Source organism: Arvicanthis niloticus, chromosome 20, assembly GCF_011762505.2.
Source record: "Arvicanthis niloticus isolate mArvNil1 chromosome 20, mArvNil1.pat.X, whole genome shotgun sequence".
In the NCBI taxonomy this organism is placed as follows: Eukaryota; Metazoa; Chordata; class Mammalia; order Rodentia; family Muridae; genus Arvicanthis; species Arvicanthis niloticus.
The window spans coordinates 22,692,455-22,712,498 of record NC_047677.1 but is presented as its reverse complement, the minus strand read 5'-3'; the positions used below and the strand labels follow the sequence as shown (position 1 = coordinate 22,712,498).

At 43.7% G+C, this 20,044-nt stretch overlaps 1 protein-coding gene across 5 annotated transcripts in view; it reads right to left on the bottom strand.

Moving 5' to 3' along the window:
- Nt5dc1 (5'-nucleotidase domain containing 1) overlaps positions 1–20,044 on the bottom strand; it is a 122,136-nt gene that overhangs the window by 6,340 nt on the left and 95,752 nt on the right. For all 5 annotated transcript variants that reach the window (XM_076916529.1, XM_034524587.2, XM_076916530.1 and 2 more), the window contains 3 exons: positions 9,975–10,093; positions 8,765–8,917; positions 2,050–2,218 (listed from right to left, as the gene is read on the bottom strand). In XM_076916529.1, coding sequence (XP_076772644.1) covers positions 2,050–2,218; positions 8,765–8,917; positions 9,975–10,093 — 441 coding nt within the window. The remainder of the gene's footprint in view (positions 1–2,049; positions 2,219–8,764; positions 8,918–9,974; positions 10,094–20,044) is intronic.

Genomic DNA, 20,044 nt, shown 5'->3' with positions numbered 1-20,044 from the left:
CGAAGTAGGAGGGCAGCCCTGTGAGTATCTCAGACTTTAAGTTACTATGCATGTTCCAGAGAACTGGAAACTTATCTTTAAGTCATTCTCATGTTAATAACAAAGGTTTCCCAAAACATCTACTTTTCCCCACATGACTACAGCTGCTCTTGGATCCAACTACAAACATCTTCATCCTTTTATGCTTTCTGAGTCTCCTGTGGTTTTTCCTGGTGGAGCTTCATTCTGTACCCCCACCTTCCTCCCTGCCTGGCTCCCTCCCACAGTGCTGGGGATTGAACCCAGGGCCTTGGACATGCCAGGCAGGCTCTCTATGACACGGGGGCTGCACTGCCAGTCTCCTTTGAGCTCTTTCCCAGTACAGCAATTCACTTTCTACTGTGTCTAGTCATCTCATTACTACCTCAATTTTGATTTTGAAAGATTTAATTAAACACTTCCATCCTTAGTTTTTATATCTCTAGAAAACATCCCATTCCTCTGTTTTATGTAGTTGGCTGTTTTGTTGTTATTTTTGTGGTTTCCTAGCCTCATATTCCTGGGAATTTTTTATTTTGGGTTGTACATTATATGAATTGCTTTCAGGAAGTATTTGTGTCCCAGAATAGTATATTTCTCAAAAGAAAATGGACATTCATTCACACCAAGTATATGCAGGCTTTAGCAGCTGTTGGGGGAACTAATAATTTCTCTATTCAGATGTCTGAAGCTGAGTTTCAGCCCCCGTGAAAATGTGGACTCTGCCATAACTCACCCTTACAGCACAGACCAGAAGGAGCTCACTAGGCACATTCGTTCTTCTAGTTCCCATTTTAGAAGTTACATGAACTTACTGAAATGTTCACTCAGCCTCTGTGGGGAAAGGAGCCCCAAAGCCAGGTTCGTCATTCTAGGCTTCCTAAGCATCTTGTCCTGGTACTTCTCCCAACCTGTATCCTATTTCTTCAAACAAATTTTAAAGCCAGGCAGTGGTGGCGCACGCCTTTAATCCCAGCACTTGGGAGGCAGACGCAGGTGGATTTCTGAGTTTGAGGCCAGTCTGGTCTACAGATGAAAGGTCCGGGACTCCCCAGAAAGGAGGTCCACTTAAGTCACAGGATAGCACGCACCCAAAGGATACATGAGAGACCGTCTTGCTGTAAAACACATGAGGTGGTTTATTAAATCAGAGCTGTGGGCCAGCCCATATCCCCATATCTCACATAGGGGATAGAGGGACTGATCTCGTGGCTCAGGGGTCTAGGGATTATATAAGGGCGGGGTGGGGAAAAAGCGAACTTTCGAGTGGGTGCACAGGATTGGGTGTTTTACTTTTTTTTTTTTTTTTTTGAACACTAGTAGGCCGTACCATGGGGGCAGGGTGTAGTTCCTCCCTTGGCCAGTCAGTTTCTGGGATGTTCTTAACAGGCCTTTGTCTTGTAACTCCCCCTCCTCTGTAACTAATTAGATGGGCCCAAACCTGCTGGCAGGTGCTTTTCTGCCCAAGGTCTAAGGCGAAAAATTTACACATATTTCATAAAATGGCCTTTATAATTTTTCACTCTACACTGAGTTCTAGGACAGCCAGGGCTACACAAAGAAACCCTGTCTCAAAAAACAACAAAACAAACAAACAAAATAAATAAATAAAAATTAAAAATGTCCAGCCTTTGTAGTTGACTCCAGAAAGGTGTGTGTCTGAGGGTGGAGGGGGTGGAAAGTGGGGGATCCTGACCAGGCTGCTATATCTAGAAGCTCTTTCCTTTAAAGGGTAACTCGTTTTATAGACTGAGCAGGATATATTTAGGAACACACACACACACACACACACACACACACACACACACACAACAATCAGTGAAGAGGCCATGAATTTGAATGAGAACAAGGAGGGGTATATGAGAGGTGTTGAAAAGGAATCGAGGAATGATATAATTAAATCATAACCTCAAAAAAAAAAAAAAAAACAAAAAAAAACCACCTCAATGTTTTGAGAAGACTTTTGAAAACAACAGCTCTAATGGTTACAATCGTGGACAGGGAGAGGCGTCACAGGCATTTCCCCCTTACCTGCAATGGATTCAATGCTCGGAATTGCAATCGTACTGTAGGTGCTGATTCTCTTAGAAGACCAAGTATAAACCAAGGAGTCTTCTGCACTTCCCCGTCTGGAGACTGAGTCAATAAAGTACGAGCCCCATTTATTAGATAAGGAATTTAGAGGCTTTACCTTTGGCGCCTGAAAGAGGAAGAAGGAACAACTGAGATTAGAACAGCATCTGTAGTGAAGTGCCCCTGCAAGTGTTTTCCACTCACTACATGAACAGGAGGAGGAAGAACTATAGGGACCAATGGGCAGGGTTTGGAAATCTGTTGGCAAATAAAATAACATTTCCTTATTATGAGTGCAGTCAGTTGTTGTCATAATTTAAAAACTATATATTCTCTATGATTAAAATAATTCTAATTTACCTATCATCGTTATTAGTATTATATTGTAGGATAATTAAAAACCTACTTCATTGGAATTTTCTGTTAGCATTTGACTTTTAGAAGAGTATGCTTTCAGTGTATCTGAAACGTGAAGCCAATACATCAATAAAAGTTTAAAATGACGAGTTTCTATTTTATTTATTTGTTTGTTTGTTTATTTGTTATTTAATTCATTGACAGGTATAGTGAAATGGCATGAGGTGGCTGATCCTAGCTCGCTAGATGGGAGGCAACATAGGATCTTTGGGACTCTCAGGCTGCAAGTCTGAGGAAGTGGCCTTCACGATCCTTTTCTCATGAGAAAGTAACTTTGTTTTTAATTATAAGAAGTAACACATTTAAGAGTTGGACCACTGACAGATTTCTCAGTCTGCAAGGAGGCTTGGGTCACCCTGAACCAAGATAAGCTATTGCTAGGGAAACAGCAGCTGGTGAGAACTAGAAGCTGTGGGAGATCTTTATTCTGCTTTCTGTGTAAAAGATCCTGGAATAAACTATGCAGCAGCAAGCTTTTGTGCTGCATCCCCTGTGTCCTGATTAATTCTCACTTGGGAATCCATCAACATGCTGGATGTTGACAGACAGGGTCTCCTTGTGAATCCTTGGCTGGCCTGGAACTTGCTATGTAGACCAGGCTGGCCTCGAACTAATTGATGCACCACAATACCTGGGTTACTGGTGGTTGTTGTTGTTGTTGTTGTTGTTTTTCTACGAATATTTTCTAGGTCTTCATTGAGAGAACTGAAAAATAAATATGTCCATTTCTAGGTCTAGCCACAAACTCTTCATTATGGATTTTCCAAGGGGTAGGTATATTCCAGGTATTTATTTATTTCTGTGTGTGTGTGCATGGGTGTGCATACATGTGCATACACAGGGCAGAGGTAGATGTTGAGTGTTCTCTCTCAGCCTTATGTTTTTGAGGCAGGTTCTCTCACTGAACTTGGTGCTCACTGATTTGGTCAGAATGACTGGCCAGCAAGCCCTTTCACCAACTCCTGTCTCCTGCAGCCATTACAAACATGTGCCACCAGGGAATGTTAAGAAAACATGTGTTCTTAGGATTGAACTCTGGTCTTTATGATTTCAAGGCAAGCACTTTACTGACTGAGCCATCTGCCTAGCTGTGTTGCTACTTGTTACTGTCCTTCAAGGAAATCGTTCCTTACCATGAAGTCACTGTCTCAGCTACTTTTCTACTGCTGTGAAGAGACACCTTGACTATGCTAACTCACAGAAAAGTGTGTTAAGGGCTCATAGTTAGGGTTAGAGTCCAGGATCAACACGGTGGGGAGTGTGGCAGCAGGCAGGCAGGCAGGCATGGAGCTGCAGCACCAGCTAAGAGCTTACGTTCTTGTCTGTAACTAAGATGCAGAGAGCTTACTGGGAGTGGCTTTGACTCTTGAAACCTCAAAGCCTTCCAACAAGGCCACATTCCTAATCCCTCCTAAACCGTTCCAGCAGCTGGAGACCAGGGATTCAGCTATGAGCCTATGGGGGCCATTTGCATTCAAATCACCATGGTTACAGGTATGGCTTTATTTCCAGGTCTATAATCCCCCCTTCAGAATTCATTTTTATGTGAAGGATGAGGAAGAAGACCATCATATTTTTCTCCTTCTTTTATTCCTAACTGGAATGCTCTGTTGGTTTGGAATGTGATACAGGGGCCTTGACTGAGCCCTGTTCTTTATTCACAACAATTGTTACAGACTGAGTGAATATCTTGTTCAGACATCCTTGTGGCCAGAAGGATTACATGGATTTTAGAATTTTTTAGTTTGGGAATATTTGAATATACTTTACTTAATCATCCATAATTTGAAAATTCAGAATTCGAAAGCTCTAAAATCTTCTTTAATCTTTCTTCAAATATATTACATTTGCATGTGGATTTAATGGATAGGCCTTCCATAAATAAAGGGTTTCTTATTTGATAAAAATGCTCTCCATTAAAAGCAAGTTACTTTTGGACCTGTAATGGTTTGTATATGCTTGGCCCAGGGAGTGGCACTATTAGGTGTGTCTGTGTTGTAGGTGTGTCACTATGGGCATGGGTTTACGACCCTCACCCTAGCTGCCTGGAAAAGAGTATTCTGCTAGCAGCCTTCAGATGAAGATATAGAACTCTCAGCTCCTCCTGCACCATGCCTGCCTAGAAGCGGCTATGCTCTTCTTGCCTTGATGGACTGAACTTCTGAATCTGTAAGTCAGCCCCAATTAAATGCTGTCCTTACAAGAGTTGCCTTGGTCATGGTGTCTGCTCACAGCAGGAAAACCCTAACTAAGACAGAAGTTGTTACCAGGTATGTCTGTGATAAGCCTGACCTTAATTTTGTTTGGAAGAATATGAGACTTTAAATTTGAAAAGCAGTGGAATGCTTTAAATGGGGCTTAATAGGCTATCCTAGTAGAAATATGGAAGACATTGTTGAGAGTGATTTGAATTGTGCAGACTTGGCCCAAGAGCCAAGAGGTTTCAGTGAAGAATTCAGTATGTGGCCTAGAGTTTTTTTTTTTTTTTTTTGTTTTGTTTTTTTTTTTTTTTTTGGTGGTATTTTGGTGAAGAAATGTGGCTACTTTTTGCCCTTGTCTGAAGAATCTGCCTGAGCCTAAGAGGAAGAGACTCAGATTAATTGCATTGACAAGAGAAGTCTCAGAAACACCCAACATAGACTGTTCTCTGGTTAAGTCTCATGAAGAGCATTTTAAACAAGCATAGCAAGCTGAGAAAGGTAAAATATAAAATATATGGTTCTAATTTTAATGGGGCACGAGGAAGTGAAATGGAGCTGAATCCTGTGTTCAAGGATATTAAACTGAAATAAGGGAACAGTGTCTTTGGGGCAAGATCCCAACTAGCTAAATTCAGATCCAGACTTGGTAGTACACACCTTTAATCCCAGGAGACAAACATGCAGATCTCTGAGTTCAAGGTCAATCTACAGAGCAAGATCCAGGACAGCCTAGCTTAGTCAGTGAAGGAGTTTGAAAAAGAGAAAGCTAGTGATAATGTGACAGAATAAAGGGGCATGTTCCAACTCCTGCAAGCAGCAGAATTTGACAGCTTCAGCTTTGTGACTCTGGCTTTAGAGTCCAGAAAAGAAGAAACTCCTGGGACAATTGATGCCAGTTAGCTGGAGCTAAGAAATTAGCAGTGATTAAGAAACCAGCAGGCTGGAGAGATGGCTTAGTGGTTATGAACATTGACTGTTCTTCCAAAGGTCCCGAGTTCAATTCCTAGCAACCACATGGTGGCTCACAACCATCTGTAATGGAAGCTGATGCCCTCTTCTGGTGTATCTGAAGACAGCTACAGTGTACACACATATATAAAGTAAATAAATCTTAAAAAGAAAAAGAAAAAAAAAAAGAAGAGACCAGCATTACTGAGGTAAAATCTTCTGGGAAATGTTTTCTGAAAGCACAAAGAAGCTGTGTTTCAGAGATAGCCAAGGTTGTACCTCCTGCAGCAGCTCTACCTGGTAATGTATAAAAGGTGGTACTGGTTTTGAATGCACGAACGGGTTGTGAAGTGCAGCTAAGGCTTGGCACTGTGAGAGGCCATGGAAGGCCACTGGTGAAGGTGCAGTCTCACTTGCAGTTGATGGTCCAGGACTGAAGGAGTCATGAGGCTTAGCACCATGAAGAGAGCTTATGAGAGGCTACTGGTGAAGCCTAGTTGCATTGGAAGACCCCAGTGTGTTGAAGATGCCAGTATCATGGGATGATCACCAAGAACAGAAGAGGCAGTGGAGTGGATCAACCTGAACTTTGAGTGCTGCAAAGAGCAGAGCTGGAGAAGTGATGTTAACCCTTTGGTGGAGCCCAGAAAATCATGTGTGGGTCTCAGACATTGAAAAAAAGAAGCTACAATATTGTAGTTGTCTTGGAGACTCCAAGACGTTCGAGATGAGATGCCAGAGCCATGGGCTGTCTGCCCAGGAAAGCTGCTAACCGGGAGTGGAACCAGCCCAGGAGAAAGAAGTTTGTTGCTGTCAACAAAAATGAAAAAGGAAGGCTTTGACATCAGCCATGGAGATGCAGAGTTTGGAGTTTGCCCAGCTGTTTTCCTGTTTTGCTTTGGGGATTACAGTTAAGGGATTGGATGAATTTCAGAAGAGACTTTGAACTTTGGACTTTTAACATTGTTGAGACTGCTATAGACTATGGAGACTTCTGAAGTTGGACTAAATGTATTTTTTATTATGCTATGTTTAGGTATGGCCCCCATAGACTCATATTTTTGGACAATCTATGGGGGCCAAGGAGTGGAATGTGATAGTTTGCATATGCTTGGTCTAGGGAGTGGCACTATTAGAAGGTGTGGCCTTGTTGGAGGAGATGTGTCATTGTGGGTGTGGGCTTTAAGACCCTCACCCTAGTGCCTGAAAGTGAGTATTTTGTAATAGCCTTCAGATGAAAATGTAGAACTCTCAGCTCCTCCTGCACCATGCCTGTCTGGATGCTGCCATGCTCTTGCCTTGATGATACTGGATTGAACCTCTGAACCTGCAAGCCAGCCCTAATTATAAGCTGTCCTTGTAAGAGTTGCCTTGGTCATGTTGTCTGTTCACAGCAGTAAAACTGTAAGGCAGGACCTAAATTTAAAAACAAAATATTCTTAAAAGGATGCAATTTCTTTTTAGTTAAAATGAAGAAATAAATTAGAACAGTAAGTGTAGTATCAAAGGGAACCTTGGGAGAGGGCTCTCTCTTTGTCCCTTCAACAGAAGGCTGGCTGCATGGCACTGAGATGCTGCAAGTAATTCTGACTCTGAAGAATGACGTTTGATTGGCTGATCATTTGGTTTTGATTTATAAAAAAAATTATTCCCCAGTCACTCTAGTAGTGTTGCAAATCTCTAACATGTACCGTTTCTGCTCATCTGTCACCAAGCTCTACCACAGAGGAGTGGACAATCAGTGATGTGCCAAGATTATGGAAACAGAAGTTTGGTGCAAAAGCTAGTCAGCTTCCATGTGAGACGGCCCCAGTCCTTATGCTTTCTGTCACGCATCAAGGGAGGCAAAAGTGAGCTCAGATAGGGGTGGACTTAGCTTGGAAATTACTGTAAAACAGTGCAGAAACTGAAACAGCAAAATAAATCAGCACAGACTGTACAGCAGTAACAGGGGTCCAGTTCAGGCCACCAGCTTGGAAACAATCTTGATAGTTTCGTTTTAACTAATTTTATTTATGAAAGTTCATTTAGACTGAATAAAGTAACTAGAAACATAGAATTGAACACTTCTGTAGGCAGTTTTGAACTTTTTGAACTGAAAGACAGACTCTTTTTCTATATTACATGCTTGACATTTGGAAAAACTGCATTTTTCTTCACCACAAGGGACTCTCCGATCTCTTAGCTTTCTCTAAAGATTGTTTCCCTTCTGCTGGGATTAAAGGTGTCTGAGTTCTGTCCCCTGCACAGGGAGGCAGCAACGGGCCTCCACTGACCTCCACTCCCAGGAGGTGATGTCTGTTCGGGGGCAGCTCAGAGCAGCAGGACAGAGCTCTGTGTTGTTGCACCTGGATTTCATTAGTCAGAGTCTCAGGTTTATGGCAGAAGACACTGGTGAAGCACACCTGATTGCTTCATTTACTCTTAAACCTGAGCAGAGAGATGCATGACAGACTTCACAATGCGCATTATGGATTCGGATCATATTCATCTCCTTACCCTCTTGTCCCGCTCCCCTGAACTACTTCTTCTCACCAGTCCCTCTCCTGTTTTCATGTCCTTCCAAAAAATGACCCACTGAGTTTATTTAGGGCTGTTTGCATGAACAAGGGTGTGGACTCATTTACTGGATCATGGGCCACTTATCATTGGCTACATCATTGAAAACCATGACTCCCCTTCCCTCACAGCCATTAACTGCCAATAGCTCCCCAGTTAGAGGGGAACCTATATACTTCTCCCATCCTGATGGAATGGTGATGGCACACACCAGGTTCTTAGAAGCAGACAATGCAACTAGTTGACTAGAGGCATCTACCCATGTGGAGGTCACTAAATAATAGTGATTCAGACATAGACTACAGAAACATGAAGGTATCCAGTCAGACCAGAATAATTTGCTTTTGAGACAACATGCCATGAAGCCCAGGCTGATGTAAAACTTGTCCTGAAATTCTGATTCTCTTGTTCCATTTACTATGGAGGGACTACAGGCATATGCCACTATTCCCAGGTGATTCTAAAGTCAGGTAGCATAAGGAGATTTCAGGTTTCAAACACTGCCAAGCCCCCCTTCCCCGGAAAAAAAGAACAGATAGGCTCCTTACCTCATATTTTCCTCTTTTCTCCACAGGCTCTGCTTCCTCAGGCGTCTCCATTTCTTGCCCCCGAAGCTCCTCAAGAATCAGGACTGTCTCCCAGTTAGTATAGTGACAGGCTGGGAAAATGTCTGAATGCATGCTGTCACCAAAGTAAACGACCTGGGATCAGACAGAGTTCTGAATGAGGCGTGGAGGCAGAGTGTGGCCACTGCACAGAAAACAGAAGGAAGGCCCCCACAGGCAGCAGCCACTCCAAAATGGTATAAGTGTCTTAAACTTCCACAAATAATTTCACACCCATATTCTCGGTCCTATGTGATTCACAGGTTTGTTGACGATGGCAGGAAAGTAGAATATGAGGAAAAAAACTCTTATTTGATATTTCTCATGAAGGAAGTGAGCCCGTGTGTTTTCTCATGTTTATAATTAAATCTGCCTATAGAACTAAAACTGACAACTGACTATAGGGGTTGCTTGTTACTAAGAACATGCATCATAACCACTGCTTAAGAGTTTATATACTCTGTAGACTTGCCCTGGATCTGCTGAAACAGAACTCATGAACGTGTGTTCCAGCACGTACAATTCGGAAAGTATACCTTAGATACTCTGAGGCAAAACCCTACTGATCCCGATCACACCTCTCCATTCACAGAGGAGGCTGTGAGATTAAGGGCTAAGAACCAAGGCCTGTGTCTTGATTCTCAGGAAGCCAAGAAAGTAGGTACCAATGAACATGGCCAGCTACCCAATGATTCTTCTGCTCACTTGGCTTATTGTATGCATCATGCAGAGGAAAGGACTGTGCTGTAAACACACCAATGTCCAATACCAACAATGTGACCAAGGGGAACAGACCCAAGCAATTCTTTAAGGAAAAGCTGGTCAGTGTTACAGCCACTTCTTGTTTTATGTATAAAATATTCTTTGTTTGGTGTTTTCAGAATGTCATTTTTCAGGCATCACATGTATGAATTGTGTGCTTCCTAGACCTGTGGCCTCTCTGGAATCCCTGTTTCTCCCTATCACAAATAAAGACCAAGTATCTACCAAGAGTGCATCTAGTTAAAGCAGCAAATGGAGAGACGTAGCAGGTGCTCAGAGGCAGAATTTAACCATTTGTTAAATTCTGTTAACCATTTGCAGCCACGGTTCTGCTCACACCATTTGTATCTGCATGTGGACATCAAGGACTCTGCCTCAATCAGAAAATTACCTTGGGTTCAGGCTTGCTGGTCATTTTCTTCAGAAGTTCATAAAGGTGGGCAGCGTTCCCTTGGGAGTACCAGCCGGGTTTATCCAGGGATGGCAGCTCATCCTTCTCCTCATCATTCTCTGCAAGTATTGGGTGACAAACAACCTTTTAGTTGGGCTGTACCCTGGGCCATGTATAGAAGGAAACCATGTGGGAAGGATGTGTGCATTCAGTAAGCACCTGTTATAAGCACTGTGTGCGCTCACATTTATTTATTGTTTATCACTTATCTATCTATTAATCAATCATCACCTATTATCTATCTATTTATGAATGGTTGTGTGTATACCATGGTGCACAGAGGCCAGTCTCAGGAGTTGGTTCTGTCCTTTGACTATATGGATTCTGTGGATTAAACAGATTGCTGGGTGTTCTGTCTTGGTGGCAAGTGCCTTGACCTGCTGAACCATTACCTGCCTCTGCTTTATAAAACGGGTCACTTAGTGAGCATCATCATGCATCTTGCCATGGATAGAGTGAAATATTTCAAACAAAAATATCAATTAAATGATAATTCGTGTTGGGGTTGTAAGAGAACAATTATCCTACTAATGACTTTTTTTCCAAGGGTGACCTGGTTATTGCCTTTGAATCCTTAGCAACTGTGGTTATCAGTAAGAGACAGGAGGCTTACACAAGGTTGGGCCTGTTGACTGTCTCTTTTTCTAGGGGAAGGGCTCCTACACCTCCCTGAGGGCTTATAGATAGTCAGCCATTTAATTGCTGGAAGAGATTTTTTTCTTTAGTAGGTTAGCTGCTTACAAGTAACCCCTGCTCCTGTAAGTAACCCCAATTAAACTCACCTGCCCACTAAATCACTGTGGCAATTGTTTCTGTGTTTTTGCTGGTGTCGTGACTAGGGTAAACAGATTTTTATTTATTTGTGTGTTCTCAGGAAATGTCCACAGAACAGGGGCTATAGCAGGAAGATTTACTACTTGCTAGAAAGGTAGACCAAATTCAACAGAACAGAAACAGGGACAGAGGCGCTAGAGAGATGGCTCAGTGGAAAAAGTAATTCCCAACGGACCTGCGTTTGGATCTCCAGAGCCCACATAAGGCTGAATGTGGCAAGCACACACCTGTAGCCCCAGTGTGCCTCAGGAATCGTAACTGGTACAATGACATATGTATTCTGCCACCTTCATTTAGTGATGTTTTACATGTTACTGGCACAGTGCTAAGGACAGCTTTCTATACATAGCTGCTACCCATGGGAGGCACACCTGCGTAGGAGAGAAATCTCAGCAGCCATTTCACTGTGATGCTGAGAAGGGAACTGCCCAGAGCCGTAGAGAAGGAACAGACAGGTGCTACTACCTGTGGGTGCCATAAGGCAAGGACAGGGAGTCTCCACACAGAGGAGGGAGACGCTTCCCATCTAGTTCACTGTCCCTTAAAGTGTCATCTTCTGAGCTTAAAAATGCAGAAGCCAAGGTTTCCCCAGGCTGGCTGAATCAGTCTCCATTTTAACAAGGTGATTCTGTATATATACTGCAATCCCAGAAGCAATGACAAGAGAAAGCAGCCAGGACAAAGATCTGGATGAGGAATAAAAGGTCATGTTTTCAGCAGAGATACTGTAAGCAGTACACAATAGGGAAGAGAAGAACTTACAGGCTAGAGGATGCTTATATGGAGTGGGAACCGGCATGATTGTGTGTATGTGATTAAATATATACCGTGCCTGCCAATAAGTAACTGGAAAGAGGCTGAACTGAGAGAGAGAAGAGTGGGGGGAGAGCTGAAGAGGTGGGAGATTACATAAGGTCTGCACAGCAGACGGGTGAAGATAAGGGGCTCCGGCTCGGCACTTTCAAGGTTAAGTTGGCTCCTTATTCACACAAGCTTGCAGTGAATCAGCATGCTTGGTTGTCTTTGTTTTCTAGATGGAAGGGAAATAAACATTAAAAACACCGGAGTATTATGCCAGGAAAATATCTGTTGAGATTCAGGAAAGAAGGCACAGCTAGGGAAAGATGAGGCTGGGTGGGAATGGGGGTTGGGGCTGGGAGGGTGTTCATTTGTTGACAGCAGCTGAGGCCAAGGGACAAGAGATGAATGCTGAATTCCCACAATGGGGTGGGGAGTGAGTTGGCAGTGCAGTAGCCAGACTGTAGCTGGGTTTACAATCTTGTAAAATCTTAGCACTGGTAAGGTTTACTGGGTTTCCTTTTGCATGGCATAGAAAGTAAGTGCGGAGGAGGCAGACTCTGCCTATGTGATGCTTGTCTCCCCCCACACTTTCCTTAGGGTCAGCAGGGGTCAGGCTGACCAAGTTGCTGGGCCCCCCATTGGCTGCAGCACCATCTGCTCTTCTCTAGTTACCATGACAACAACTGATGTCAGGCACATGCAGTCACCAAGGACACACCGAACACAGAGACTGGCTCCTGGGATTCTCTATTCCAGCACATGCATGTTTTCAGCAGGTCGCTAATTTTATTTCTCTGCTGTTGACTGTTTGAAACAGACTGATTTTACTTCTGGCAGTTATAGCAGAGACCTGACCATTCTACTTGTTAATGTGGAGGGTGGCCTGAAGATTATCAGGCTGATGTGGGTTGGTGCTCAGTGACACAAGCATGCTGCAATGCCGCATCAAGTCACCTGAGGAAGGAAAGCAGGGGCGAGCCTAAGGACATATGTCAGATGGGGTGACACAGAGGATGACTGGGTTTTCATCATTTCATTGAGATCCATGGCTGGCAGAATTTTTAAGAGAGTTTTGGATTGTGAACAGGACAGCAGGGTAAGGGGCAGGGGGCTGATGAGCTCCTAGGAGCACTCCAAGTTTCTACACCTCTCCCTGGGGTACAGAGAGTACAGAAGACAAACTGTGTCTCTGTGGGTCACAGGATGAGCAATTGGGACCCATTGTACAAGTAAGAGCAAAACTATCCACAGAAAGCAGAAAGCTGGGATCATTAGCAAGAAACAGGCAGTTGGAGGGGCAGGCACAAGCTGACAGGCAGCCACACGCTGACAGGCAGGCACAAGCTGGTGGGCTGCACAGAGCAGAACTACAGGAAATAATCACAAGAACAGGGCAGGAGCCACAGGCTTCCCAGGAAGGACCATGTCACCCTCTGATGACCACAGCTCTGGCTCTCTTGTCTTGCACTCCCAAAGTCATCTATTTGCATTAAATCCCCAAATTTCAGGATTCTTTCTATTTCCCATTTAAACGTTTTTTAAATATCAGAAAATCAAAGCACCAAAGAACCTTAGCAATTGAGTTAATCACACTCAGACTCCAAGGCCTTCTAAACATCTGTACTGTGAGCATGAAGACACATAGCTTTGAGGTTTCTAGGCATCTTAAAGAAGTCACAACAGGGTAAGGATCTACATCCATCTAGACTTTCATCTTCGATAGAGTTATAAGCCTAAGTTTTATAAGAAGTTTCGGGATTCCAAAGCAGAGGTCAGAGAGTAAAAATGGGCAGATGGGCTGCAACGGTCTATAGAGCTGGCGGCGCCTGCACAGCAAAAGAAACAGTCAATGGAGTGTGAAGACAGCATGTCTGAGGGTGAATGTGCCCCAAATAGGGGCCAATATCCAAAGTGCGTAAGTGCTGGAGCAGAGTCAGGATGGAGGTGTGTGGAGAATTCTGAGTGCTTGTATGAAAGCTCCAAGAAAAAAAAAAAAAAAAAAGACAAGAATCCTAGGATGTCAGTTTCTTCAAAACATGGAGTTCCTCTTGGAATGTGATTTTGAGGTCCTCCATCCACATGTGGTAGATAGGAGGAAGTTTACTTCAGGTCAATCATTATTGCTTGCTGCTGTTATTCAATTACATGTGTAAGCTAGCCATTATATGCCTCTATGGAAAAACACAGCGGCATAAGTGTTTTTGCCATGTGAGGCCTGTGCTTGTGATTATATGCAGCTTGAAGTCATGAGACCTTTACTCATGTGATTCTTAACCCTAAAAGTATAAGCTGTCGGAGGTTGGGTACTGCATGAGACTTTAGTCCACCTCATCTTTAAGCTCTCTTCTCTCAGGTCCCACTGCCAAAGTGGTAAACACATAAGGAACTCAACTCAATAGAAAAGTAACAACCTCCACGAGACAAAGAACCTGAGCAAGCAATTCTTTAAAGATATATAAATGCCCAATGAATGAATGAAAAACTCCATCATCGTTAATCAAGAGAGAAGGTAAACTAAAGGCTGGAGGGGGCATCACCTCTCCCTTTAGAATGTTTTCTTATTAAAGAAACCAAACAAACAGTACATGGTAAGGATATGAAGAAAAAGAAATTCTTGCATACTACTGAGTAAGATGAAATTAGTATAGAATGGAGATTCCTCCAAAAATTGAATTGGGCTGGGGCAACCAGTGAGCTTGGCATGTATGAAGGTTGGTGTCTTACCCTTGGCACTGCAAACACAGAACTGTGCCCTTCCCCCAGGCCTGAGTAGGCCTGCAAAGTCATTTAGCACAATAGACCAAGCAACAATAGGACCTGAGATGTATTGCATTACCAGCCTTGGCCCTTGGAGCCTGCTACCTGCGCTAAGAAGAATGGACTGCCTGCTGAGCTAGCCTTGACACCTTCCGGACTGCTATCTCCTTGCCCAGCCCCTAGGCTGAACCGAGAAGAGACTCTGGGGGGTGGGGTTTCCCCTTTATATGTGAAAGCAAATTATTAAACTTTGGGCCTTGATCAGAATACTTTGTCTTGGCCCCACATTTCTTTCACCCTCCATTCCCGTTAATTCCCAGGCTTCGTCTCAGGAGAACCCGGTACTCATGGCTGCAGGCAGCTACACAGAATTACCATAGAATCCAGCAATCATGCATCTGAGTACACATCTGCAGAACAGGGAGTCAGCATATGGAAGAGATACCTACACGCCCATGTTCCTTACAGCATTTTTCCACTGGTCAAGATACAGTTAAGGAATTAAGAAAAACTTGTATTGTAGAGTGAAAAATTATAAAGGCCATTTTATGAAATATGTGTAGATTTTTCGCCTTACAGAACGTGGAACTGAAAATAAGATTTCAGGCCTTCACATTCCAGGTGAAGGACACTTGCTGGATTACGTTCCTCAAGCCTCGCCCAAGGCAGGAAGACATTCCTGATTACAGATAAAGATGCTACCACCTAGGTGGGGCTATAGCCCTATAGCCGGAAAAAATAAAGATAGTAATCTGAAATGGCCGGATAGGGCACAATGGCATGGTAAAAACCACATTTTTGAGAAGAATGCAGGGCGATTTCCACATGACACTAATCATTTAGAGTGAATACCTCTGAATTGTTCCACTGTTTTCATGTTTTGTATCCTTGACAACCCCTCGCCCCGCTTCCCACTCCCCTGGTTTGTGGTTTTTCCCTTTAAAACCCTCCAAGGACTGGCAGAGGTTGTCTGACCTTGACTCCAGCGCGAGTACCTAGTCAGACCGCTGGCTGCCAGCTCTGTCCCTAATAAACCTCTGCTGATTGTGTAGAGTGAAAAATTATAAAGGCCATTTTATGAAATATGTGTAGATTTTTTGCCTTACAGAACTGAAAATAAGATTTCAGGCCTTCACATTCCAGGTGAAGGACACTTGCTGGATTACATTCCTCAAGCCTCGCCCAAGGCAGGAAGGCATTCCTGATTACAGATAAAGATGCTACCACCTAGATGGGGCCCTAGCCCTATAGCCGGAAAAAGTAAAGATAGCAATCTGAAATGGCCGGATAGGGCACAATGGCATGGTAAAAACCACATTTTTGAGAAGAATGCAGGGCGATTTCCACATGACACTAATCATTTAGAGTGAATACCTCTGAATTGTTCCACTGTTTTCATGTTTTGTATCTTTAACAACCCCATCCCACTCCCCTGGTTTGTGGTTTTTCCCTTTAAAACCCTCCAAGGACTGGCCGAGGGGGTCGGACCTTGACTCCAGCGCGAGTACCTGGTCAGACCGCTGGCTGCCAGCTCTTTCCCTAATAAACCTCTGCTGATTGCATCCAGGTATGGTTTCTTGTGATCTTTGGGTGGTCGCGATTCCGGAGGCTTGAGGAAGGGTCTCCCGAGTATGGGGGTCTTCATTTGGGGGCTCGTCCGGGATATGCGACCACCTTAATCCAAGAACCACGCTGGGAGGTAAAGGGACACCGCGGTTTTTTTCTGTCTGGTTGTTGTGTGACCTTTTGTCTAAATCGTCTGATTTCTCGTGTGCTAGGGTTGCCTAAATCGTGTGCTGTTTTGTCTAGGTTTGTTTAAGTTATTTGGTTTCTAAGTTGTTTGTGCCCGTCTGTCTGAATTATTTGGTTTCTGAAAAGTGCACTTCGGTTTGGACTAGCAGCTGTTTCTGTCTCGTGAGGGGCAGTAAACCATTTTTGTTTCGAGAGGAGACAAATGAGTGATTAGCAGACGTGCTGGAGAGTCACTAGCTGCTGCACCCCCAGAGACGTTTGGGGGTTCATCTAGGTGCCGGGGAGGACGTGGAATCCCTCTAGGCTGGCACAGGTTTGCATCTAGGTGCCGGAGAGGACGTGGAATCCCTCTTGGCTGGCACTGGCGATTGAGACGGGTTTTTTTGTTAGTCTTTTTGTGTGTTAACAATGAAAACTAGAGAGAAAAGGTCAGAAATGGCCACCGTGGTAGTTGTGCTCTCATTGCAGTGTGTCTATTTTTGGGTTGTTCATTGCTGGTATGTTAGAAATCTGTTAGACTTGGTCCAGCATAGGCTGACCAAGTTGTCTGAATCTGTTAAATCTGAATCTGTGAAGACTGACCGTGTTGTCTGGTTATTGGAGTCTTACTTGGAAGGCGAGAGGCCTTCCAGAAGGTCAGGGGATCTGACCGTTGGATTTCAGGGGGAAGGTGAGAGGCCTTCCAGAAGGTCAGGGGATCTGACTGTCAGGTTTCAAGAGACTGAGCGCTCCTACTTGGGAGAAGACGTGGAATCCTTCTCCATCTGGGGTCGTGACCAAATGTAGTTAAGTGTTATTTGTGCCACCCGTGGCAGGGGTGAGCTATCTGTGTTTTATGTACTACACGTGAGAGGGGTGAGTTATTTGTGTTGTTTTTTTATATGTGTGTGTCTTTTCTTGGCAAATCATCTGTGTGTTAGCTGTTAATCTACTGTGTTAAACATCTTGAGTTAAAAATAGGTAACATGATTGCCGGCAGAGAGAGAAATGAAGCCGCCGGTACAAGAATACAACTGCAGAAAGGCGGGCAGGTCCTTTAATAAGGGGCAGCTACCTCGGTTCGTGCTCGCGGTTCGTGTTCCTACAGCCCGCCTACCGCATGTAGGGTATGCTTCAGGTAACAGCACATGGAGGGTGCCTTCACCCAGCCCGCTCACCCAGCCCCCACTTGGCGGGCTACAACTCGTGGTTCCCCAGCACAGCAACAACGTGCAACAGCTACCTAGTTTGGTATTCCTGGCTGTACTGGGTACCTTGAGGTCACTAGTGCAACAAATGGCGGTTTTCCACCTGCCGCCTATGAAGATAGATGAGAACCCAGGTGATAAAAGAAAAAAGAAAAAAACCTGGCAGTGGAGCCAGGACAGCTAGACAAACAGCCGCAGTAAGATTGTTCACCTGAGAGTTAATTATTTTTTTTTTTTTTAAAAAAAAGAGAGACAAGAACTGGTTAAAACTGCTTACTTAATTTAGTTTAAAACTTACTTGTGAGGCAGTCTTGATTTACACAAGAAAAACTGATAATTCGCCCTGCTCTGTGGCTAGGAGAAGGGCACCTGCAGAAAGTAGAAAAAAAAGGGGGCCAGCAGTTTTTTAGCTTCTGTAATAAGGAAGTTGATAATGATTTTTCCCAGTTTTATAAGTAAAGGAGTGCTTTTTTCTAAAATTACAGCTTAAAAGTTATAGGCTGCCCTGAGTCAGAAATATATATATATATATATGAGTCAGGAATATATATATATATCTCCTTCAGTTTTGATAAATTTTTTAGCCATTACTGTTTGAGACAATTTCATTATTTGTATGAGATTTTCATTAAGATTTGGTTCAAAGATGAGAGTTCTGACAAGATAAAATTAAAGAAGTGGTGAAGACTTGTGCTCTTATGTTAGACATAAGAATGTTTACTTTATTGTTCTTGTTGTAATCAGAAATAACTCTTCAAAAGGTTTTTATAGAACTATGACCAAAGTTTCTATTTTGTTAAAAGTTAAATTCAAATAAGTGTCAAATGTTACTCAAGTTGCCTTTTAAAAATTGTTAATACTGTGTAAACCTTTAACATCGTAATAGTCCTTACTGTGAAATGCTATAGATAAAGCTATTTGTTCTGATTTGATTTCTTTCTTAGAGCTTCAGAGGTGAGCTCACATTACACCTGTGGACAAGGTACTGTTTGCAGACTGAATTAGGTTATGGTCTCTAGTGTGATGTGAACAGCAGTCATGCAGCCTCACAAATGCATCAGTCTACACAGAGTTCAAAGCAATAAATAAGGTAAAAGCCTTGCTTTCACAAGACCTTTGCAGGTTCTGGTCTTCAGATTGGGGACCCCGTCAATTGATCAGGCCGTGGTCAGCAGCAGGTCAATTTGGAGCAGATGTGACTGAGTCCTCCATGTGACAGAAGGTAAGAGACACCCAAAGGCCCACGCCAGATTCCGCTGATAGATCTTGAGAGAGAAGATTATATGAGACCCCACTAAGTTTGATCAGGACACATGAGGTTAAGCAGAGATCAGATAAGTTACCCACAGCCTTTCTAGACTAGCTCATAGAGACATTCTGTATGTCTCTATAAGGCTCCAGAGGCTACAGAGACTACAAGATAAGTCATTGAAAGATTTAGGAAGTATACTACATATTAAAATGATTGATGGTAATAGCAAGTGAGAGAAGATTTAAAAGAAAGGAATAGAGAAGAGGAATAGAGAAGGTTTAGTGTAAGTCTAGAAGAAAAGAGTAGAGAAGAAGAATAGAGATCAGTTGCTGTGAGTCCAGAGGAATAGAGAGGAATAGAGGAGACTAGAGAGAGGTGAAGAAAGAGAAAGGTGACAGGAAAGAATTTACAGAAAGCAGAAAAAAGGGATTCCAATCAAAGAGAGATAAAACTCTTTGAAAAAGACTAGTGTGCGCATTGCAAGTAAAGGAGCCAGCTTCAGGGTCCAAGAGGGCCCTAACAAATAGAAGCCAGGGCCAGAAAATCCCAGGCCTCGAAAAACACCCCAAGTGGCGAAGATAACAGCTCTGTGTGAAGACGGCTATTGAGATAGACGGGGCAGCTTGGAGGCACCGAACCTTTGATAGACACAGGGGCTTCCTCCAGGCCAATGGGTCAAAAGGTATTCATGGACTACCCAAAAATGGTGGACTAAGAGATGGGCTGGGTATCCCATTCATTTATGGTCATCCTAGACTGTTCCTACCCTCTGTCGGGTTGAGACTTACTCCCCAGGATTGGGGCCCAGACAGGCTGCAACTAACTGACAAGAACTCACGGGTAGAGGAAAGGCTCCTCCTACTGACTCCAGCCGGGAGCCGAGGTAACGTGCTTTACAGACGGGAGCAGTTTTCTCCATGCTGGTCAGAGACAAGCCAGCGCTACTGTGGTGGACACATGCCATCTGGACTGACTCCCTACCCCTGAGATCATCGGTGCAGAGAACAACCTTGGAACTTGGGGCTGACAAGAAAGCCAACATCTGCATGGACAACAGGTATGCTTTTGCCACAGTCCATGCCTGCAAGGCTATATGCCAAGAGAGGAAACCCTGATGAAACCGGAAGCTGTAAATATTTGTTGCCCAGGATACCAAAAAGGGAGGAGACTCCAGCCTGAGGCAATAACCGGACAGATCAAGTGGCTTGATACAGGAGCCCTCCCAGGTTTGGGGCCTAAAATAGACAATGGCGCACACAAGAAGGGAGAACTATACTCCCCAGAAAGCAAAGGATTTACCAGGCTAAATACACAGATGGACTCTTAAGATATGAGTGCAACCAAGCAGCTAAGAGACTTAAAGCGTATAAGGGACCTTAGGTTCTAAGCCAGAGAAATAATAAGACTTAGAGTAGATAAGAAATACC